The sequence below is a fragment of the Pseudophryne corroboree genome (assembly GCF_028390025.1).
Source record: "Pseudophryne corroboree isolate aPseCor3 chromosome 3 unlocalized genomic scaffold, aPseCor3.hap2 SUPER_3_unloc_4, whole genome shotgun sequence".
NCBI lineage: Eukaryota > Metazoa > Chordata > Amphibia > Anura > Myobatrachidae > Pseudophryne > Pseudophryne corroboree.
Window position 1 is genome coordinate 3005945 of NW_026967530.1, and position 23719 is coordinate 3029663.

The 23719-nt window shown below is 50.4% G+C and overlaps 1 protein-coding gene across 1 annotated transcript in view; it reads right to left on the reverse strand.

Annotated features, from left to right (window-relative positions):
• Positions 1-473: 473 nt before the first annotated feature.
• Positions 474-23719, reverse strand: part of LOC134984186 (zinc finger protein 271-like) — a 45545-nt gene continuing 22299 nt past the window's right edge. Inside the window, exon 2 of the mRNA XM_063949812.1 lies at positions 474-3846. Within this exon, the coding sequence (XP_063805882.1) occupies positions 644-3643 (3000 nt within the window). The 5' untranslated portion in view covers positions 3644-3846 and the 3' untranslated portion in view covers positions 474-643. The remainder of the gene's footprint in view (positions 3847-23719) is intronic.

Sequence of the window (23719 nt, forward strand, 5' to 3'; positions counted from 1 at the left end):
AGGTGTGCAATAACCCGTCTGCCCACATATCATGGGTAATAGGGGCGATTTATCCGAGTCACAGCAAGGGATGATTATCGGTTTTCGGAAAAGGCTGGCGGTATTTCAGACAGCGCAGTGTGTGACCTGTCCGCTTGCTACTGCGGTGAAGGTGCATCGTGACTGGACAAATGGCCCCACTGCGAATAACGGATGTGGAAACTGCGGAGCACCACGTGCCATTGATGTGAGAAGTGAACGTCGGGTACGAAGGTGCGCGAGGGGCGATCAACACACTACAGTGGAGCAGCTCCCCGTCACAATGAACCTGGGGGCCACCAGACGTGTGTCTAACATGACAGATCAGCCCGTCTAGCTGCTGTCCGTGCTGCACACGGTGGTTACTCTGGCTATTAGTGGTGGTCATAATAATGTGACGCCACCGTGTATTATTTCAAATATTTGTTAAATCAAAAATCAAACGCAAAGTCTGGTTTCTCTTAATAAACCATGGTGGAGGCCAATTCCTTTTATTTCAGAGAAAAATATGGGATCTTTTTTAATGAAGGGTACCAACAAACCTGCCCACCTCTGTATATTTTACTTCTACCCACATTTTTTGTATAACTAGTGTAGAGTCATAGGCAAAAACTCAGAAGGACCTTCACTTCTTTTCTCTGTGGCTTCTTCGATGTCTACTCAAAGACGAGCGATCTCTGTACCGTTTGCCACAGTCGGCACAGACGCAAGGCGTCTCCCCTGTATGGACGGTCTTATGTTTAGCGAGCCCGGACTGGTTGGTGAAGCTCTTCCCACACTGGGGGCACACGTAGGGCTTCTCTCCTGTGTGGATTCTCTTATGATGAGCGAGCGTGGACAGGAGCCTAAACGATTTGCCACACTCAGGGCACACGCACGGCTTCTCCCCTGTGTGAGTCCTCTCGTGCATGGCGAGCGAGGCCTTGGTGGTCAATGACTTGCCGCACTCTGCGCACACGTACGGATTGATGCCTGTGTGAATCCTCTCATGAATGACGAGAGATGCCTTGGTAGCTAATGATTTGCCGCACTCATGGCACACAAAGGGCTTCTCTCCCGTGTGAAGTCTCCGGTGCTTATCGAGCGAAGCCTTGGTGGTAAACGATTTCTGACACTCAGAGCAGACGTACGGCTTCACTCCCGTGTGAGTTCTCTTATGTTTGACAAAAGTTGACCAGTTGATAAAGCGTTTCCCGCAGACGCAACACACATACTGCTTCTCCTCCTTGTGCACCCGCTCGTGTTTAGCCAGTGTGGACTGATTGATGAAACTCTTCCCACATTCATCGCATGCGTACGGTTTCACTCCGGTGTGGATTCGCCCATGCGTAACTAGCGAGTACTTCACACGGAATCTTTTGCCACATTCAGAGCACTCAAATGGCTTCTCTCCGGTGTGAGTCCTCTGATGTACGACAAGCTGAGTGTTGAACGCAAAACATTTCCCGCAGACAGAACATACGAATGGCTTCTCTCCGGTGTGAGATCTCCAATGTAAAATGAGTTGAGCACTGAAAGCAAAGCATTTCCCACATTCAGAGCATCGGAACGGCTTCTCTCCTGTGTGAGTTCTTCGATGTGCCACCAGCTGGGAGTTGGAAGCAAAACGTGTTCCACATTCAGAGCATTCAAATGGTTTCTCTCCAGTGTGAGTCCTCTGATGGACAATGAGCTGAGCATTGAAAGCAAAACATTTGCCGCATTCGGAGCATTCAAATGGCTTCTCTATTGTGTGAGATCTTCGTTGGTTAGTAGTATTGGAGCTGGAAGCAAAATATGATTCCACCTTCATACGAATTGTTGGTGGACAAATGGTGTGTGTGAGGGTTCCTCCATCACATGAGGCTGGTTTCTCCTTAATATGAGTAGCTGTATACTGTGTATGATCTGTGGGTGTATAAATGTCACTGTCTGTGAGGTCTCCTCCATCACATGAGACTGGTTCCTCCTTAATATGAGTAGCTGTATACTGTGTATGATCTGTGGGTGTATAAATGTCAGTGTCCGTGAGGGTTCCTCCATCACATGAGACTGGTTCCTCCTTAATATGAGTAGCTGTATACTGTGTATGATCTGTGGGTGTATAAATGTTGGTGTCTGTGAGGGTTCCTCCATCACATGAGCCTGGTTCCTCCTTAATATGAGTAGATGTATATTGTGTATGATCTGTGGGTGTATAGATGTCACTGTCTGTGAGGTTTCCTCCATCACATGAGACTGGTTCCTCCTTAATATGAGTAGCTGTATCCTGTGTATGATTTGTGGGTGTATAAATGTTGGTGTCTGTGAGGGTTCCTCCATCACATGAGACTGGTTCCTCCTTAATATGAGTAGCTGTATCCTGTGTTTGATTTGTGGGTGTATAAATGTTGGTGTCTGTGAGGGTTCCTCCATCACATGAGACTGGTTCCTCCTTAATATGAGTAGATGTACACTGTGTATGATCTGTGGGTGTATAAATGTCACTGTCTGTGAGGGTTCCTCCATCACATGAGACTGGTTCCTCCATAATATGAGTAGATGTATACTGTGTATGATCTGTGGGTGTATAAATGTTGGTGTCTGTGAGGGTTCCTCCATCACATGAGACTGGTTCCTCCTTAATATGAGTAGATGTATCCTGTGTATGATCTGTGGGTGTATAGATGTCACTGTCTGTGAGGGTTCCTCCATCACATGAGACTGGTTCCTCCATAATATGAGTAGCTGTATCCTGTGTATGATCTGTGGGTGTATTAATGTTGGTGTCTATGAGGGTTTCTCCATCACATGAGACTGGTTCCTCCTTAATATGAGTAGCTGTATACTGTGTATGATCTGTGGGTGTATAAATGTTGGTGTCTGTGAGGGTTCCTCCATCACATGAGCCTGGTTCCTCCTTAATATGAGTAGGTGTATCCTGTGTATGATATGTGGGTGTATAAATGTTGGTGTCTATGAGGGTTTCTCCATCACATGAGACTGGTTCCTCCTTAATATGAGTAGCTGTATACTGTGTAGGATCTGTGGGTGTATAAATGTTGGTGTCTATGGGGGTTTCTCCATCACATGAGACTGGTTCCTCCTCAATATGAGTAGCTGTATACTGTGTATGATCTGTGAGTGTATAAATGTTGGTATCTCTGAGGGTTCCTCCATCACATGAGACTGGTTCCTCCTCAATATGAGTAGATGTATACTGTGTATGATCTGTGGGTGTATAAATGTTGGTATCTCTGAGGGTTCCTCCATCACATGAGACTGATTCCTCTATAATAAGAGTAGATGTATACTGTATATGATCTGTGGGTGTATAAATGTTGGTATTTCTGAGGGTTCCTCCATCACATGAGACTGGTTCCTCCTTAATATGAGTAGGTGTATACTGTGTATGATCTGTAGGTGTATATATGTTGGTATCTCTGAGGGTTCCTCCATCACATGAGACTGGTTCCTCCATAATATGAGTAGATGTATACTGTGTATGATCTGTGGGTGTATAAATGTTGGTGTCTATGAGGGTTCCTCCATCACATGAGACTGGTTCCTCCATAATATGAGTAGATGTATACTGTGTATGATCTGTAGGTGTATATATGTTGGTATCTCTGAGGGTTCCTCCATCACATGAGACTGGTTCCTCCATAATATGAGTAGATGTATACTGTGTCACTGGATTAATGTTGTGTCCTCCGTCACATAAAATTGATTTCTTAGTCACTTCTCTCTCAGGCGCTCGCTGACTTGTGCCTGATTTATAGATGTTCCTACATCCAATTGTGTTTGTAGAATGAGGTGAAGAGATTGGGCTGTGAAATTCATCTTTGGAAGAAACAGCGTCAGGCACATCTGAGGGGGGGAGAAAAAGTTCACATTTTGAACCAGAAACATAACACTGAAGAAGAAACAGAACTGACCTGGACACATGAAAACAAGAAGAAAGCAAAAGAAAACTAAGAGACATACAATGCCAACTTACTTCTGTGAGGTGTTAGAACCCACGGGTGGGGCTGCGTTAGTCAGGACACTGTGGCCCAGAAATAATCATATGTTTCTATATGATGTGCAGCCCTCTGTGAAGTACATCCTATTGCCACGGTTACTGTCACGGTTGTCACCATTTTGGATCACCTAATGTATGCAGCTGATCATGTGAGTGACGGGAGTGAGCCAGGTGATTCAGACTTTATAGCCTGGTCTCACTGACTCCTCAGGGCTGGTGATATTCTGTTTTACTCCTTTTACTTCTCTAACGAACCATGTACCACAAATTTATTTTCTTCATTGCACTCCATTGTTTTTTCTCCAAAACAATAACATCGGCCCTCATTCCGAGTTGTTCGCTCACTAGCTGCTTTTAGCAGCTTTGCACACGCTAAGCCGCTGCCTACTGGGGGTTTATCTTAGCTTAGCAGAATTGCTAACGAAAGATTAGCAGAATTGCGAATAGAAATTTCTTAGCAGTTTCTTAGTAGCTCCAGACTTACTCCTACACTGCGATCAGTTCAGTCAGTTTAGTTCCTGGTTTGGACGTCACAAACACACCCAGTGTTCGCCCAGACACTCCTCCGTTTTTCCCAGAAACACCAGCGTTTTCTTGCACACACCCATAAAACAGCCAGTGTCCGCCCAGAAACACCCACTTCCTGTCAATCACACTACGATCACCAGAACGATGAAATTTCTTCGCTACGCCGTGAGTAAAATACCAAACTTTTTTGCACATTTACTTGGCACAGGCGCACTGCGAACATTGCGCATGCGCAGTTTGCGACTAATCGCTCCGTTGCGAAAAAATCTAACGAGCGAACAACTCGGAATGAGGGCCATCCTTCATTCTCCCTGCAACTCACCCCTCTGTACACATTGATGCCTCTATTATCTACTCCCCTCTTTTTAGCACTCATGAGATTTTTACTTATGTCACCTCGCCACCAAAACCGTAATATTTCCAAAACAGAATTAATTATATTTCCACCGGCCAATAGTAGTTACCAACCTGATATCTCTATCACTGCTGAGAACTCGTCAATCAATCCTACCCCACAAGCTCGCTGCCTAGGTGTCATCGTTGACTCAGAACAGTCCTTTGTTTCCCACATTCAATCTATCTCTAAATCATGTTACATGCATCTAGAAAACATATCCAAAATACGACCATACCTTACACAAGACACAGCAAAAACTCTAATCCAAGCTCTCATTGTTTCCCGCATTGATTATTGTAATAGTCTCCTGACCGGTCTTCCCAAAAATAGGCTCTCACCACTACAATCCATTCTGAATGCAGCTGCGAGGCTAATCTTCCTCGCTAAATGTTCATCATCTGCAGATCCACTCTGTCAGTCACTATACTGGTTACCTGTACTCTACCGTATTCAATATAAAATACTTTTACTGACACACACATAAGGCCATTAACCAAACTACACCAACGTGCATCTCTTCCCTCATCTCATAATATCTCCCTACCAGACCTCTCCGCTCTTCACAAAATCTATGTCTCTCATCCACACTCATTACTCGCTTCCACTCACGATTGCAGGATTTTCTTCAAGCTGCACCCACTCTGTGGAATGCCCTCCCACGCACAATAAGACTCTCCTCTAGTCTCCAAATCTTCAAGCGTTCCCTGAAAACTCACCTCTTCAGACAAGCCTATCACATTCCAGAAACACTCACTTAACATTCATAGGGGGGGTATCCAAATAGCTCAGTTTTTTCGCTATTTTTAGTGCGAATGGAGATTCGCCCTATGCAATAGCAGGGCCAAATTTTCGCCTAGGCGAAAAATGTGGCAGGGACAGAAAACACGTGGATCAGCGAAACCACTTGTTTTCCGTCTAAAATGAGGGCAATTTTTGCAGATTTTGAGGCATTTTTCCCCAATGCCTTTTCACTTAATAAAAAAAGGTGAAAAGGCATTGGTGAAAATGCCTTCAAAACATCCAAAAACAGCCCTAATTGAATACTCATGTGGGGCGAATTCATTAGCTCTGAAATGTTTGGAACTAATTGCATACCCCCCATAAGCTTCCTATCCAGTTACATCCCCTCTGTATGGTCCACATATACAGTGCCTTGCTAAAGTATTCACCCCCCTTGGCTTTTTACCTATTTTGTTACATTACAACCTGTAATTTTTATTTATTATTTTATGTGATGGATCTGCACAAAATAGTCTAAGTTGGTGAAGTGAAATGAAAAAAATGTATATAAAAAATAATTTTTATAAAGAAAATCTGAAAATTGGCATGTGCATATGTATTCACCCCCTTTACTATGAAGCCCCTCAATAGTTCTGGTGCAACCTATTACCATCAGAAGTCACATAATTAGTGAAATGAAGTCCACCTGTGTGCAGTCTAAGTGTCACATGATCTGTCAGTATAAATACACCTTTTCTGAAAGGCCCCGAAGGCTGCAATACCACTAAGCAAGAGGCATCACACCATGAAGACCAAGGAGCTCTCCAAACAAGTCAGGGACAACGCTGTTGAGAAGTACAAGTCAGGGTTGGGTTATTAAAAAAAAAATCCAAATCTTTGATGATCCCCCGGAGCACCATCAAATCCATCATCTTCAAATGAAAAGAACATGGTACCACAACAAACCTGCCATAAGAGGGCCGGCCACCAAAACTCACAGACCGGGCAAGGAGGGCATTAATCAGAGAGGCAGCACAGAGACCAAAGGTAACCCTGAAGGAGCTGCAGAGTTCCACAACAGAGACTGGTGTATCTGCGCATGTGACCACAATAAGCCGTACACTCCATAGAGCTGGGCTTTATGGAAGAGTGGCCAGAAAAAAGTCATTACTTAGTGTTAAAAATAAGAAGGCACGTTTAGAGTTTGCCAAAAGGCATGTGGACGACTCCCCAAATGTATGGAGGAAGTTGCTCTGGTCAGATGAGACTAAAATTGAACTTTTCGGCCACCAAGAAAAACGCTATGTCTAGCGCAAACCCAACACATGGGGGATGGTTTTCAGCAGCAAGGACTCGTAAACTGTTTCGAGTCGAGGGAAAGATGGATGGTGCTAAATACAGGGATATTCTTGAGCAAACCTGTTTTACTAGGATATTCAATTATCCGCAAATTCGCGGCAATTTTTCACCCGAAAATTTTTCACGGCAATTGGGCGAAAATTGCCGCGAAAACGCTCCATTTTTCGACCTATTCAATTCCAAACGGGTTTCACGTGAAAATTCTTGCAGTGAAAAGTGCAGGTGAAAGTGGGGAAATCAGCCTGTACCTCAAAAAATGCTAAACTAACATAGGAAAACAGAAGAGAAGTGTGTTAGAGATCACATTAGAGAGTTTTTGGGGACTTAAATTGTGTGAAATGGCGGTTATATGCATTTTTTTTAAAAATGCAAAAAAATGATAGAAAGCAAGTTTTTTTGAGCAAAATAAATGCTCTCATTAAATTTGGGGTACATGAAAATGGGTATAAGTATATATTTGGGTCATTTTAGGGTACTTTAAAAAAAAGTGGAAACAGACCGATTACTCCCATCTGCAAGCCTAAAAACACCTGTCCCACTCATAAAGCACCCCAATATACCTGTCCCATATCTTGAACCCCAATTTCCATCACTTTGTACTTTTTCACCCCAAAAATGACATGTCATTATTGGCCAATTAAAAATAATTAAAAACTTCAACGTGCCTAATTAGTCATTAAGGGGGGTGTCCCAGGAGTTCTGTACCATATCCAAACATTTTTACCTTAAAATAGTGACTTTTCCCAACTTTTCACCTCCTTCAGAGTAGGTGAAGTGAAATTAGTGAAGAAGTTATGACCGATAAATTTTCCTGGAAAATTGAATAGGCTGTAATTGCGTTTCGCGGGAAAAGTCCGTTATCACTGCTAATTGAATATACCCCTGTGTCTGCCTGTGATTTGAGACTGGGACGGAGGTTCACCTTCCATCAAGACAATGACCCAAAGCATACTGCTAAAGCAACACTCGAGTGGTGTAAGGGGAAACATTTAAATGTGTTGGAATGGCCTAGTCAAAGCCCAGATCTCAATCCAATTGAGAATCTGTGGTCAGACTTGAAGATTGCTGTTCACAAGCGGAAACCATCCAACATGAAGGAGCTGGAGCAGTTTTGCCTTGAGGAATGGGCAAAAATCCCAGTGGCAAGATGTGGCAAGCTCATAGAGACTTATCCAAAGCGACTTGCAGCTGTAATTGCCGCAAAAGGTGGCTCTATAAAGTACTGACTCCAGGGGATGAATAGTTATGCACGCTGACGTTTTCTGTTATTTTGTCCTATTTGTTGTTTGCTTCACAATAAAAAAATTAAAAAAACATCTTCAAAGTTGTAGCCATGTTCTGTGAATGAAATGATGCAAACCTTCAAACAATCCATTTTAATTCCAGGTTTTGAGGCAACAAAACATGAAAAATGCAAAAAGGGGGGGGTGAATACTTTAGCAAGGCACTGTATCTTCACATAATTTCTCCTTTTATGCTTTCCCTTCCTCCTGACCGTGATTTGGACAGTTTCAGTGGAATGAAAGGAGCGAGAGACAAATTAAAGCAGCTCGAGGAAGGAATGTCAGTAAAGGAAAGCAGACAGGTATAAGAAGATGAGTCAACGCCTGAAAATGAAGACATGGAGGATGAGAGACATGGGACGGTAGTTAGAGATCAGGATCAGGTTTTTCTAGAATGTGAGAAATTATAGTGTGTTTCAAAGTGGAGGAGATAGTTCCATTGGAGAGGTAGAGAGGATAATGAAGAGAATAAGGTAGGAGCAAGCTTTAAGAGGAAGGGTGCAGAGGCGGTGGGAGGGAATGGTGGAGGGGGATGACAATGAAATGAGGATTCGGACTTAGTCACCAGTGATGGTGGAGGGAACATTGGGTCAAGTCAGCAAAACAAGGAATGGAGCAGGAGAAGGAAGAGAAGGATATGTCGGATACGGAGAAGAGGAGGGAAATTAATGTGGCGCTAAGGCAGTGGGGGTTGTAGAATGAGAAAACTGAAATAGGACTGCTTGGAGAGAGGAAAATCCGAGTAATAACAGGAGAACATGAATGACTCAAGAGCAAAAGGGTAGATGTATAGAGGTAAGTAGCCATGCCGGGACAGGAAAGGGTAGATATAGGGTTTAGAAGCAAGTCAAGATAAGGTTAAAGAGAGTAAGGCCCAGGCTACCAAGGTTTCAGAGAGTAAGAGTAGTCTTGGGAAATGAGATTATGGTCAGGGGGGGAGTTGCTGATGTTGTAGAGGTCACAGCACTGGGGAAAGACAAGGTCAACAGAACGACCACTGGAGTGAATGAGGCATTAGGTACATTTTTCGCAGTGCCTCGCAGCGCGCATAAACAGATGTAGTGCAGGCATAAAGTGCAAAGGACTTACAGTTCAGAGCATAGAAGGATATAAGCCATGTAAACATTACTGTGCACACAGACATCACATCCACAGCCCATGCGGAACCTATTGACAAGGGGGAGGAGAAGATGTCCAAAAGGGGAGGAAGGGTCGAGCTCAAGAGGTAGTAGGGTGAGCCTACTCATGAGAGCTCAATCTACTGGGGAGGGACAGACAGACACAGCTGACATTGAGGGGGAGTCAGTGAGTGAGGAACACTGATGGAAGAGTTGGGATTTAGGCTTCAGTAAGGAAATAGGTTTTGAGAAACCGCATGAAGCTTTGGAGAGAGTCTGTGATAGGGAGTGATATTCAATGGTGGGGCGCAGCACTGGTGCAATCCTAGAAATGAGAGAAACACAAGGTAATCCATTGGGAAGAAAGGCTGCAGTTGTTGGCAGAGCGGAGTTTAGGGATATGAGGTTAAACATGTGGGGGGGGGGTTTGTCGATGACTTTAAAGTTGCAAGAGTTTGAATTGGATTCTGTAATGGAGGAGAGCCAGTGTAGGACCTGGCAGAAACAATTCAGTTAGGGTGTGTTCCTCAAGCTTGGTCCTCGACAATGTGTGTTTTCAAGATATCCTCAGGAATAATTAGTACCACCAGTAGTTTTTTTTGTGTTACTCAATTAACACACCTGTGCTCCAGCTAGATGATCTGAAACTGAACTGTTAGGGCTCCATGAGGACCGAATGTGAGGAACACTGGGTTAGAGAGAACTGATGACTGATTAGAGGTGGAGCGAGGCGGTAGTCAGGCAGACCAGAAAAGATTAAGCTAAACAGTGAGTGGATGAGGGTCTTCATTGCCTTCGGGAGACATTTAGAAGGTGAAAGCGGAAAGATGGTGTGACAGGACGGTCCCGTACGAAAGCACTCGCCGCTTTCGCGTCCCGTCTCCTGCGCACAGAATGGAGGGTCAGGTCACATGAGGCCTGACCACATAGGGGATTCCCGCTTACCGTCAGTAACCGCCTGTTACTGACTCCCACCCACTGTGCTGTGGGCGGGTTTATGCTGCCACTACCAAACTCCTAACCTGCCGTGGCGTTTGGAACCACGGTTCTGCTCTGTATGTGCCGACGCACTGCCTTACCACACCTGTGTGGTGTTGACGAATCCCCACTAGCCACTTGCTAGGCCTCTACCGGTAGCTGGCGGAAGGCGGAACTTGGAAACGTTAGGTGCTTCCCTGGACAGCCGAAGGACGGGGCTATGGTTGGCATAACCCTGTAGGTCACAAGATGAAGCAATCTTCTTGAGGCAGATGAGATGTTTATTTGCTCAATAATAGCCTTAAAAAAGACTCTTCCCTATTGCTAGGGGCAACAGCATACAGCAAGATGTTCCAGCAGAATAAAGATGGTACAACTACAATACTGGAGGCACGCAGGCCTCCTTTTTATGTCAATTTTCCACACAGTACCACAGGGGGGTAAGCCCTCCCTGTCTTCTCCAACCAATCAGGTTATCGCACAAAATATAAATAAATTACATTTTACAAGGATGTCAGTAAGTGAAAAAACAATATCCTCCTTCCCGTCACCCAGACAACGTTTGGTATCAGATTAACATTCACTATTGATAAATTTATCACATAGCTTCAAAATATAAATGTTTCTGGTCATTCACATCTTCAGGCAAACCCAGTGTTTGGGATTACAACAGGAAAGGCTATACAACACATCAAACAGTCTTCCTTCCTGCATCTGCCATTCAGGGTTCGTATATCAATTAAATCAGTTACATGAAACAGGTTCCAAGCCCAGAACTACTTTACATATGGGATAAGGAGATTCCTGTGAGTAACATCTCTCTCAAAGGTACTTACACATCAAAAGGTTTTGTAATTCACACCTCTCTGCTAGGACAGGGCCATTAGCATGCCACTTCCTACTGACAGGAGATGATTATTCAGACATTGATAAGAGTAAGTGCATTTTCCCCTTTAAGTACAGGTGACCATATCTTGAATATAAAATAAATACAGTTAAACATGTATTCCTGCAATTGTGCACAGAGCACTACATATGACATGTTTGTTAAGACACATCATTAAACATATTTTTAAACAGTCTGCGCCCAGCGCCGTAAGTACATTTAACAGTGACGCCAAGCGCCTATTGTCCGCAACATGGCGCCGGGCACTAGGGGTTAACCCCTTCAGTGCTGCAGCGCCCATTGTCTACGTGGGCTGGGGGTCTCTCCGGCCACAGATGGCCAGACTGAGAGGGTGGAGTCAAGGTTAAAAGCAGAATGGATATTGATGTTACACTACTGATAGTGAAATGGAGGGATGTGAGGGGATAATGAATTCTGTCTTAGACGTGTTAAGTCTATGGAAGTGCCTGGAGATCAAAAAGGAAATAGCAGAGGCAGAGCGACAGCTGGAGACATGAGGGATGGGAGACGTCAGAGGAGGAGGGGTACATTTGAGTATCATCTTCAAAGGAGGATATTGGAAGAAAAAAAATAAAAATGATGAGCTCACCCAGTGAGGAAGTGTAAAGAAGAACCGTAGGTGGCCAAACTCAGAAACTCCAGGACAATATCAAATAGCATAAAAAGAGGAGAGATGGAGTCATGAGAAGAGCCAGATAAAGAGGGGTAGGCCAACAGCCATGTGAGAGGACTTACAGTAGGAGACTGTATAGTAACCTATTATCTGAGGTAGAAAAAAAGACAATTGTCCATCAAGTTCAACCTGTTAGTGGTCTCCTACGCTGTAATATCATTAAGACTAATTTTAACTGCGGTGAATGTTTAGCGGTCTGTCACTTCCTCCTGTTTTTTTATTTTATTTTCTATTACTATAGTGCATGATTTACCCACCATAACCCTGTACATCCTTATCCATTAGGAATTTAGCCCCTTCTTAAAAGTAATGACCGAGTCTGCCATTACTACTCTCTCAGGCAGGGAGTTCCAAACACCTATCGTCCTTACTGTGGAGAAACCTTTCCGCCTCTGGGTGCAAAATCTCCTCTCCTCTAACCTAAGCGGGTGTCCACGTGTCCTCTGTGATGATCTTACCAAAAACAGATCCCACGCAAGCTCTGTGTACTGTCCCCTTATATACGTGTAAATGTTGATCATGTCCCCCCTTAATTTCCTCTTTTCCAGTGTAAACATGCCTAGCAAAGCAAGCCTTCCCTCGTATTCCAGTGTCTCCATGCCCTTAATCAATTTGGTCACCCGTCTCACCCTTTTCTAGTTCCAGGATATCCTTTTTTGTAGTATGGTGCCCAAAATTGTACACAGTATTCGAGATGTGGCCTCACTAGGGATTTATACAATGGTGGTATAATACTCTCGTCCCTTGCATAAATTCCCCGTTTTATGCATGCTAATAACTTGTTTACCTTATTTGCTGCACTCCTCCTTTGGTTACTTCTGCTTAGTTTGTTATCTATGTGAACACCCAAGTCTTTTTCCAGTACAGAACACCCCAGTTTCTCCCCATTTAGTATGTAGGTAGGTAGTGTTTGTGTTCTTGCTACCAAAGTGCATTACCTTATTGTGGTCCATGGTGTTCAAAGCGGTCAAAGAGAATTAGTAGACAGCAAAGATTCTTAGGTTTGGAAACAAGAAGTGCATTTCGTAAAGGCAGATTCTCTAGGGTGGAGAGGACGAAAACTAGTCTGAAGAGGGTTAGGGAGAGAGTAGGAGGAAAGAAAGGTGGTAAGGTGGTTGTAAGCAATGCACTCAAGGAGTTTGGTGGCAAAGGGGAATAGAGAGATGGGTCGGTAATTAGAGAAAGCCCCAGGTTCCATGGAGGGTTTATAAGGATGAATAAGACCAAGGCAAGCTTGTAAGAGGAGAGGATGGTGCTCGAAGAGACGTAGATAGTGAAAAGGAGAGCAACATAGTAATAGGCTGTGGGAGAAAGCGAGTGGTGGAGAACCGGACAACTTCCTCTCCAGAGAATAGTGAGAATGAAAGTAGGGTTGTCAGGATGGAAGGGACAGAGGATGATAGGATAAGGAAGGGAGTGGCCGAATCAAAAACAGACAGGAAAGACTGGAGGTGATGAGGGAAATGATGAAAGCAAAGATGCCGCTGGGGTTGGAGCATTATACAGAGAGGGAAAGGACAGCAGTGAGGAGAACAGCCCCAATCCATGATCAACCATCTGTAAATTACTTGCACACTGCGCCTAATTCATATCTGATCGCAGCAGAAAATGTGTATTGTACCCAGAAATTACCAAGCATGGTGCTCTTACCTATACCGCAAACAGGACTAACAATCACAGCAGAAAATGTGTATTGTACCCAGAAATTACCAAGCATGGTGCTCTTACCTATACCGCAAACAAGACAAACAATCACAGCAGAAAATGTGTATTGTACCCAGAAATTACCAAGCATGGTGCTCTTACCTATACCGCAAACAGGACTAACAATCACAGCAGAAAATGTGTATTGTACCCAGAAATTACCAAGCATGGTGCTCTTACCTATACCGCAAACAGGACAAACAATCACAGCAGAAAATGTGTATTGTACCCAGAAATTACCAAGCATGGTGCTCTTACCTATACCGCAAACAGGACTAACAAGCACAGCAGAAAATGTGTATTGTACCCAGAAATTACCAAGCATGGTGCTCTTACCTATACCGCAAACAGGACTAACAAGCACAGCAGAAAATGTGTATTGTACCCAGAAATTACCAAGCATGGTGCTCTTACCTATACCGCAAACAGGACTAACAATCACAGCAGAAAATGTGTATTGTACCCAGAAATTACCAAGCATGGTGCTCTTACCTATACCGCAGACAGGACTAACAATCACAGCAGAAAATGTGTATTGTACCCAGAAATTACCAAGCATGGTGCTCTTACCTATACCGCAAACAGGACAAACAATCACAGCAGAAAATGTGTATTGTACCCAGAAATTACCAAGCATGGTGCTCTTACCTATACCGCAAACAGGACTAACAAGCACAGCAGAAAATGTGTATTGTACCCAGAAATTACCAAGCATGGTGCTCTTACCTATACCGCAAACAGGACAAACAATCACAGCAGAAAATGTGTATTGTACCCAGAAATTACCAAGCATGGTGCTCTTACCTATACCGCAAACAGGACTAACAAGCACAGCAGAAAATGTGTATTGTACCCAGAAATTACCAAGCATGGTGCTCTTACCTATACCGCAGACAGGACTAACAATCACAGCAGAAAATGTGTATTGTACCCAGAAATTACTAAGCATGGTGCTCTTACCTATACCGCAGACAGGACTAACAATCACAGCAGAAAATGTGTATTGTACCCAGAAATTACCAAGCATGGTGCTCTTACCTATACCACAAACAGGACTAACAATCACAGCAGAAAATGTGTATTGTACCCAGAAATTACCAAGCATGGTGCTCTTACCTATACCGCAAACAGGACTAACAATCACAGCAGAAAATGTGTATTGTACCCAGAAATTACCAAGCATGGTGCTCTTACCTATACCGCAAACAGGACAAACAATCACAGCAGAAAATGTGTATTGTACCCAGAAATTACCAAGCATGGTGCTCTTACCTATACCACAAACAGGACTAACAATCACAGCAGAAAATGTAACATGCCTGGCACATACACCCACCAACCCCAATACCCGCAGTCACACACACACACCCCTACACATACACCCCCATACCCGCAGTCACCGGCCGGCACATACACCCCCATACCCGCAGTCACCGGCCGGCACATACACCCCCATACCCGCAGTCACCCCCCAGCACATACACCTCCATACCCGCACTCACCGGCCAACACATACACCCCCATACCCACAGTCACCGCCCGACACATACACCCCCCATACCCGCAGTCACCGCCCGACACATACACCCCCATACCCGCAGTCATCGCACGGCGTTACACCTCACACGTACAATCCCGGGCACATTATACACCCTCACACCCGGCACATACACCCCCCCATACCCGCAGTCACTGCCCGGCGTTACACCTCACACGTACAGTCCCGGGCACCTTATACACCCTCACACCTGGCACATACACCCCCCATACCCGCAGTCACCGCCTGGCGTTACACCTCACACGTACAGTCCCGGGCACAACTTATACACCCTCACACCTGGCACATACACCCCCATACCCGCACTCACCGCCCGGCGTTACACCTCACACATACAGTCCCGGGCACCTTATACACCCCCATACCCGCACTCACCGCCCGGCGTTACACCTCACACGTACAGTCCCGGGCACCTTATACACCCTCACACCTGGCACATACACCCCCCATACCCGCAGTCACCGCCTGGCGTTACACCTCACACGTACAGTCCCGGGCACAACTTATACACCCTCACACCTGGCACATACACCCCCATACCCGCACTCACCGCCCGGCGTTACACCTCACACATACAGTCCCGGGCACCTTATACACCCCCATACCCGCACTCACCGCCCGGCGTTACACCTCACACGTACAGTCCCGGGCACCTTATACACCCTCACACCCGGCACATACACCACCCATACCCGCAGTCACCGCCCGGCGTTACACCTCACACGTACAGTCCCGGGCGCACCTTATACACCCTCACACCCGGCACATACACCCCCATACCCGCACTCACCGCCCGGCGTTACACCTCACACATACAGTCCCGGGCACCTTATACACCCTCACACCCGGCACATACACCCCCATACCCGCAGTCACCGCCTGGCGTTACACCTCACACGTACAGTCCCGGGCGCACCTTATACACCCTCACATCCACCCCCCATACCCGCAGTCACCGCCTGGCGTTACACCTCACACGTACAGTCCCGGGCGCACCTTATACACCCTCACACCCGGCATGTACATCCCTCATACCCACAGTCACCGCCCAGCATTACACCTCACACGTACAGTCCCGGGCACCTTATACACCCTCACACCCGGCACATACACCCTCCATACCCGCAGTCACCGCCCGGCGTTACACCTCACACGTACAGTCCCGGGCACCTTATACACCCTCACACCCGGCACATACACCCTCCATACCCTCAGTCACCGCCCGGCGTTACACCTCACACGTACAGTCCCGGGCACCTTATACACCCTCACACCCGGCACATACACCCCCCATACCCGCAGTCACCGCCCGGCGTTACACCTCACATGTACAGTCCCAGGCACACCTTATACACCCTCACACCCGGCACATACACCCCCCCATACCCACAGTCACCGTCCGGCGTTACACCGCACACGTACAGTCCCGGGCACCTTATACACCCTCACACCCGGCACATACACCCCCCCCATACCCACAGTCACCGTCCGGCGTTACACCTCACACGTACAGTCCCGGGCACCTTATACACCCTCACACCCGGCACATACACCCCCCATACCCGTAGTCACCGCCCGGCGTTACACCTCACACGTACAGTCCCGGGCACCTTATAGACCCTCACACCCGGCACATACACCCACCCATACCCGCAGTTACCGCCCGGCGTTACACCTCACACGTACAGTCCCGGGCACCTTATACACCCTCACACCCGGCACATACACCCCCCCCATACCCGCAATCACCGCCCGACGTTACACCTCACACGTACAGTCCCGGGCACCTTATACACCCTCACACCCGGCACATACACCCCCATACCCGCAGTCACCGCCAGTCGTAACACCTCACACGTAGAGTCCCGGGCACCTTATACACCCTCACACCCGCCACATACACCCCCCATACCCACAGTCACCGCCCAGCGTTACACCTCACACGTACAGTCCCGGGCACCTTATACAACCTCACACCCGGCACATACACCCCCCCATACCCGCAGTCACCGCCCGGCGTTACACCTCACACGTACAGTCCCGGGCACCTTATACACGCTCACACCCGGCACGTACACCCCATACCCGCAGTTACCGCCCGGCGTTACACCTCACACGTACAGTCCCGGGCACCTTATACACCCTCACACCCGGCACATACACCCCCCCCCATACCCGCAGTCACCGCCCGGCGTTACACCTCACACGTACAGTCCCGGGCACCTTATACACGCTCACACCCGGCACGTACACCCCATACCCGCAGTCACCGCCCGGCGTTACACCTCACACGTACAGTCCCGGGCGCACCTTATACACCCTCACACCCGGCACATACACCCCCCATACCCGCAGTCACCGCCTGGCATTACACCTCACACGTACAGTCCCGGGCACCTTATACACCCTCACACCCGGCACATACACCCCCCATACCCGCAGTCACCACCCGGCGTTACACCTCACACGTACAGTCCCGGGCACCTTATACACCCTCACACCCGGCACATACACCCCCATACCCGCAGTCACCGCCCGGCGTTACACCTCACACGTACAGTCCCGGGCACCTTATACACCCTCACACCCGGCACATACACCCCCATACCCGCAGTCACCGCCCGGCGTTACACCTCACACGTACAGTCCCGGGCGCACCTTATACACCCTCACACCCGGCACATACACCCCCATACCCGCAGTCACCGCCCGGCGTTACACCTCACATGTACAGTCCCGGGCACCTTATACACCCTCACACCCGGCACATACACCCCCCATACCCGCAGTCACCACCCGGCGTTATACCTCACACGTATAGTCCCGGGCGCCTTATAAACCCTCACACCCGGCACATACACCCCCCATACCCGCAGTCACCGCTTGGCGTTACACCTCACACGTACAGTCCCGGGCACCTTATACACCCTCACACCCGGCATATACACCCCCCCATACCCGCAGTCACCACCCGGCGTTATACCTCACACGTAGAGTCCCGGGCGCCCTTATACACCCTCACACCCGGCACATACACCACCCATACCCGCAGTCACCGCCCGGCGTTACACCTCACACGTACAGTCCCGGGCACCTTATACACCCTCACACCCGGCACATACACCACCCATACCCGCAGTCACCGCCAGGCGTTACACCTCACACGTACAGTCCCGGGCACCTTATACACCCTCACACCCGGCACATACACCCCCCATACCCGCAGTCACCGCCCGGCGTTACACCTCACACGTACAGTCCCGGGCACCTTATACACCCTCACACCCAGCACATACACCCCCCATACCCGCAGTCACCACCCGGCGTTACACCTCACACGTACAGTCCCGGGCACCTTATACACCCTCACACCCGGCACATACACCCCCCATACCCGCAGTCACCGCCCGGTGTTACACCTCACACGTACAGTCCTGGGCACACCTTATACACCCTCACACCCGACACATACACCCCCATACACGCAGTCACCACCCGGCGTTACACCTCACACGTACAGTCCCGGGCACCTTATACACCCTCACACCCGGCACATACACCCCCCATACCCGCAGTCACCGCCCGGCGTTACACCTCACACGTACAGTCCCGGGCACCTTATACACCCTCACACCCGGCACATACACCCCCCCATACCTGCAGTCACCGCCCGGCGTTACACCTCACACGTACAGTCCCGGGCACCTTATACACCCTCACACCCGGCACATACACCCGTCATACCCGCAGTCACCGCCCGGCGTTACACCTCACAAGTACAGTCCCGGGCACCTTATACACCCTCACACCCGGCACATACACCCCCCATACCCACAGTCACCACCCGGCGTTACACCTCACACGTACAGTCCCGAGCACCTTATACACCCTCACACCCGCCACATACACCCCCCATACCCGCAGTCACCGCCTGGCATTACACATCACACGTACAGTCCCGGGCACCTTATACACCCTCACACCCGGCACATACACCACCCATACCCGCAGTCACCGCCCGGCGTTACACCTCACACGTACAGTCCCGGGCACCTTATACACCCTCACACCCGGCACATACACCCTCCATACCCGCAGTCACCGCCCGGCGTTACACCTCACACGTACAGTCCCGGGCACCTTATACACCCTCACACCCGGCACATACACCCTCCATACCCTCAGTCACCGCCCGGTGTTACACCTCACACGTACAGTCCCGGGCACCTTATACACCCTCACACCCGGCACATACACCCCCCATACCCGCAGTCACCGCCCGGCGTTACACCTCACATGTACAGTCCCAGGCACACCTTATACACCCTCACACCCGGCACATACACCCCCCCATACCCACAGTCACCGTCCGGCGTTACACCTCACACGTACAGTCCCGGGCACCTTATACACCCTCACACCCGGCACATACACCCCCCATACCCGTAGTCACCGCCCGGCGTTACACCTCACACGTACAGTCCCGGGCACCTTATACACCCTCACACCCGGCACATACACCCACCCATACCCGCAGTTACCGCCCGGCGTTACACCTCACACGTACAGTCCCGGGCACCTTATACACCCTCACACCCGGCACATACACCCCCCCATACCCGCAATCACCGCCCGACGTTACACCTCACACGTACAGTCCCGGGCACCTTATACACCCTCACACCCGGCACATACACCCCCCATACCCGCAGTCACCGCCAGTCGTAACACCTCACACGTAGAGTCCCGGGCACCTTATACACCCTCACACCCACCACATACACCCCCATACCCACAGTCAACGCCCAGCGTTACACCTCACACGTACAGTCCCGGGCACCTTATGCAACCTCACACCCGGCACATACACCCCCCCATACCCGCAGTCACCGCCCGGCGTTACACCTCACACGTACAGTCCCGGGCACCTTATACACGCTCACACCCGGCACGTACACCCCATACCCGCAGTTACCGCCCGGCGTTACACCTCACACGTACAGTCCCGGGCACCTTATACACCCTCACACCCGGCACATACACCCCCCCCATACCCGCAGTCACCGCCCGGCGTTACACCTCACACGTACAGTCCCGGGCACCTTATACACGCTCACACCCGGCACGTACACCCCATACCCGCAGTCACCGCCCGGCGTTACACCTCACACGTACAGTCCCGGGCGCACCTTATACACCCTCACACCCGGCACATACACCCCCCATACCCGCAGTCACCGCCCGGCATTACACCTCACACGTACAGTCCCGGGCACCTTATACACCCCCCATACCCGCAGTCACCACCCGGCGTTACACCTCACACGTACAGTCCCGGGCACCTTATACACCCTCACACCCGGCACATACACCCCCATACCCGCAGTCACCGCCCGGCGTTACACCTCACACGTACAGTCCCGGGCACCTTATACACCCTCACACCCGGCACATACACCCCCATACCCGCAGTCACCGCCCGGCGTTACACCTCACACGTACAGTCCCGGGCGCACCTTATACACCCTCACACCCGGCACATACACCCCCCATACCCGCACTCACCGCCCGGCGTTACATCTCACACGTACAGTCCCGGGCACACCTTATACACCCTCACACCCGGCACATACACCCCCCCATACCCGCAGTCACCGCCCGGCATTACACCTCACACGTACAGTCCCGGGCACCTTATACACCCTCACACCCGGCACATACACCCCCATACCCGCAGTCACCGCCCGGCGTTACACCTCACATGTACAGTCCCGGGCACCTTATTCACCCTCACACCCGGCACATACACCCCCCATACCCGCAGTCACCGCCCGGCATTACACCTCACACGAACAGTCCCGGGCGCACCTTATACACCCTCACACCTGGCACATACACCCCCCCATACCCGCAGTCACCGCCCGGCGTTACACCTCACACGTACAGTCCCGGGCACCTTATACACCCTCATACCCGGCACATACACCCCCCTACCTGCAGTCACCGCCCGGCGTTACACCTCACACGTACAGTCCCGGGCACCTTATACACCCTCACACCCGGCACATACACCCCCCTACCTGCAGTCACCGCCCGGCATTACACATCACACGTACAGACACGGGCACCTTATACACCCTCACACCCGGCACATACACCCCCCATACCCGCAGTCACCGCCCGGCGTTACACCTCACATGTACAGTCCCGGGCGCACCTTATACACCCTCACACCCGGCACATACACCCCCCCATACCCGCAGTTACCGCCCGGCGTTACACCTCACACGTAGAGTCCCGGGCACATTATACACCCTCACACCCGGCACATACACCCCCCCATACCCGCAGTCACCGCCCGGCGTTACACCTCACACGTACAGTCCCGGGCACCTTATACACCCTCACACCCGGCACATACACCCCCCATACCCGCAGTCACCGCCCGGCGTTACACCTCACACGTACAGTCCCGGGCACCTTATACACCCTCACACCCGGCACATACACCCCCCATACCCGCAGTCACCACCCGGCGTTACACCTCACATGTACAGTCCCGGGCGCACCTTATACACCCTCACACCCGGCACATACACCCCCCCATACCCGCAGTTACCGCCCGGCGTTACACCTCACACGTAGAGTCCCGGGCACATTATACACCCTCACACCCGGCACATACACCCCCCCCATACCCGCAGTCACCGCCCGGCGTTACACCTCACATGTACAGTCCCGGGCACCTTATACACCCTCACACCCGGCACATACACCCCCCATACCCGCAGTCACCACCCGGCGTTACACCTCACATGTACAGTCCCGGGCGCACCTTATACACCCTCACACCCGGCACATACACCCCCCCATACCCGCAGTTACCGCCCGGCGTTACACCTCACACGTAGAGTCCCGGGCACATTATACACCCTCACACCCGGCACATACACCCCCATACCCGCAGTCACCGCCCGGCGTTACACCTCACATGTACAGTCCCGGGCACCTTATACACCCTCACACCCGGCACATACACCCCCCATACCCGCAGTCACCACCCGGCGTTACACCTCACATGTACAGTCCCGGGCGCACCTTATACACCCTCACACCCGGCACATACACCCCCCCATACCCGCAGTTACCGCCCGGCGTTACACCTCACACGTAGAGTCCCGGGCACATTATACACCCTCACACCCGGCACATACACCCCCCCATACCCGCAGTCACCGCCCGGCGTTACACCTCACACGTACAGTCCCGGGCACCTTATACACCCTCACACCCGGCACATACACCCCCCATACCCGCAGTCACCGCCCGGCGTTACACCTCACACGTACAGTCCCGGGCACCTAATACACCCTCACACCCGGCACATACACCCCTCATACCTGCAGTCACCGCCCGGCATTACACCTCACACGTACAGTCCCGGGCACCTTATACACCCTCACACCCGGCACATACACCCCTCATACCTGCAGTCACCGCCCGGCGTTACACCTCACACGTACAGTCCCGGGCACCTTATACACCCTCACACCCGGCACATACACCCCCCATACCCGCAGTCACCGCCTGACGTTACACCTCACACGTACAGTCCCGGGCACCTTATACAACCTCACACCCGGCACGTACACCCCATACCCGCAGTCACCGCCTGACGTTACACCTCACACGTACAGTCCCGGGCACCTTATACAACCTCACACCCGGCACGTACACCCCATACCCGCAGTCACCGCCCGGCGTTACACCTCACACGTACAGTCCCGGGCACCTTATACAACCTCACACCCGGCACGTACACCCCATACCCGCAGTCACCGCCCGGCGTTACACCTCACACGTACAGTCCCGGGCGCACCTTATACACCCTCACACCCGGCACATACACCCCCCATACCCGCAGTCACCGCCCGGCGTTACACCTCACACGTACAGTCCCGGGCGCACCTTATACACCCTCACACCCGGCACATACACCCCCCATACCCGCAGTCACCGCCCGGCGTTACACCTCACACGTAGAGTCCCGGGCACCTTATACACCCTCACACCCGGCACATACACCCCCATACCCACAGTCACCGCCCGGCATTACACCTCACACGTACAGTCCCGGGCACCTTATACACCCTCACACCCGGCACATACACCCCCCATACCCGCAGTCACCACCCGGCGTTACACCTCACACGTACAGTCCCGGGCACCTTATACACCCTCACACCCGGCACATACACCCCCATACCCGCAGTCACCGCCCGGCGTTACACCTCACACGTACAGTCCCGGGCACCTTATACACCATCACACCCGGCACATACACACCCCATACCCGCAGTCACCGCCCGGCGTTACACCTCACACGTACAGTCCCGGGCACATTATACACCCTCACACCCGGCACGTACACCCCCCATACCCGCAGTCACCGCCAGTCGTAACACCTCACACGTACAGTCCCGGGCACCTTATA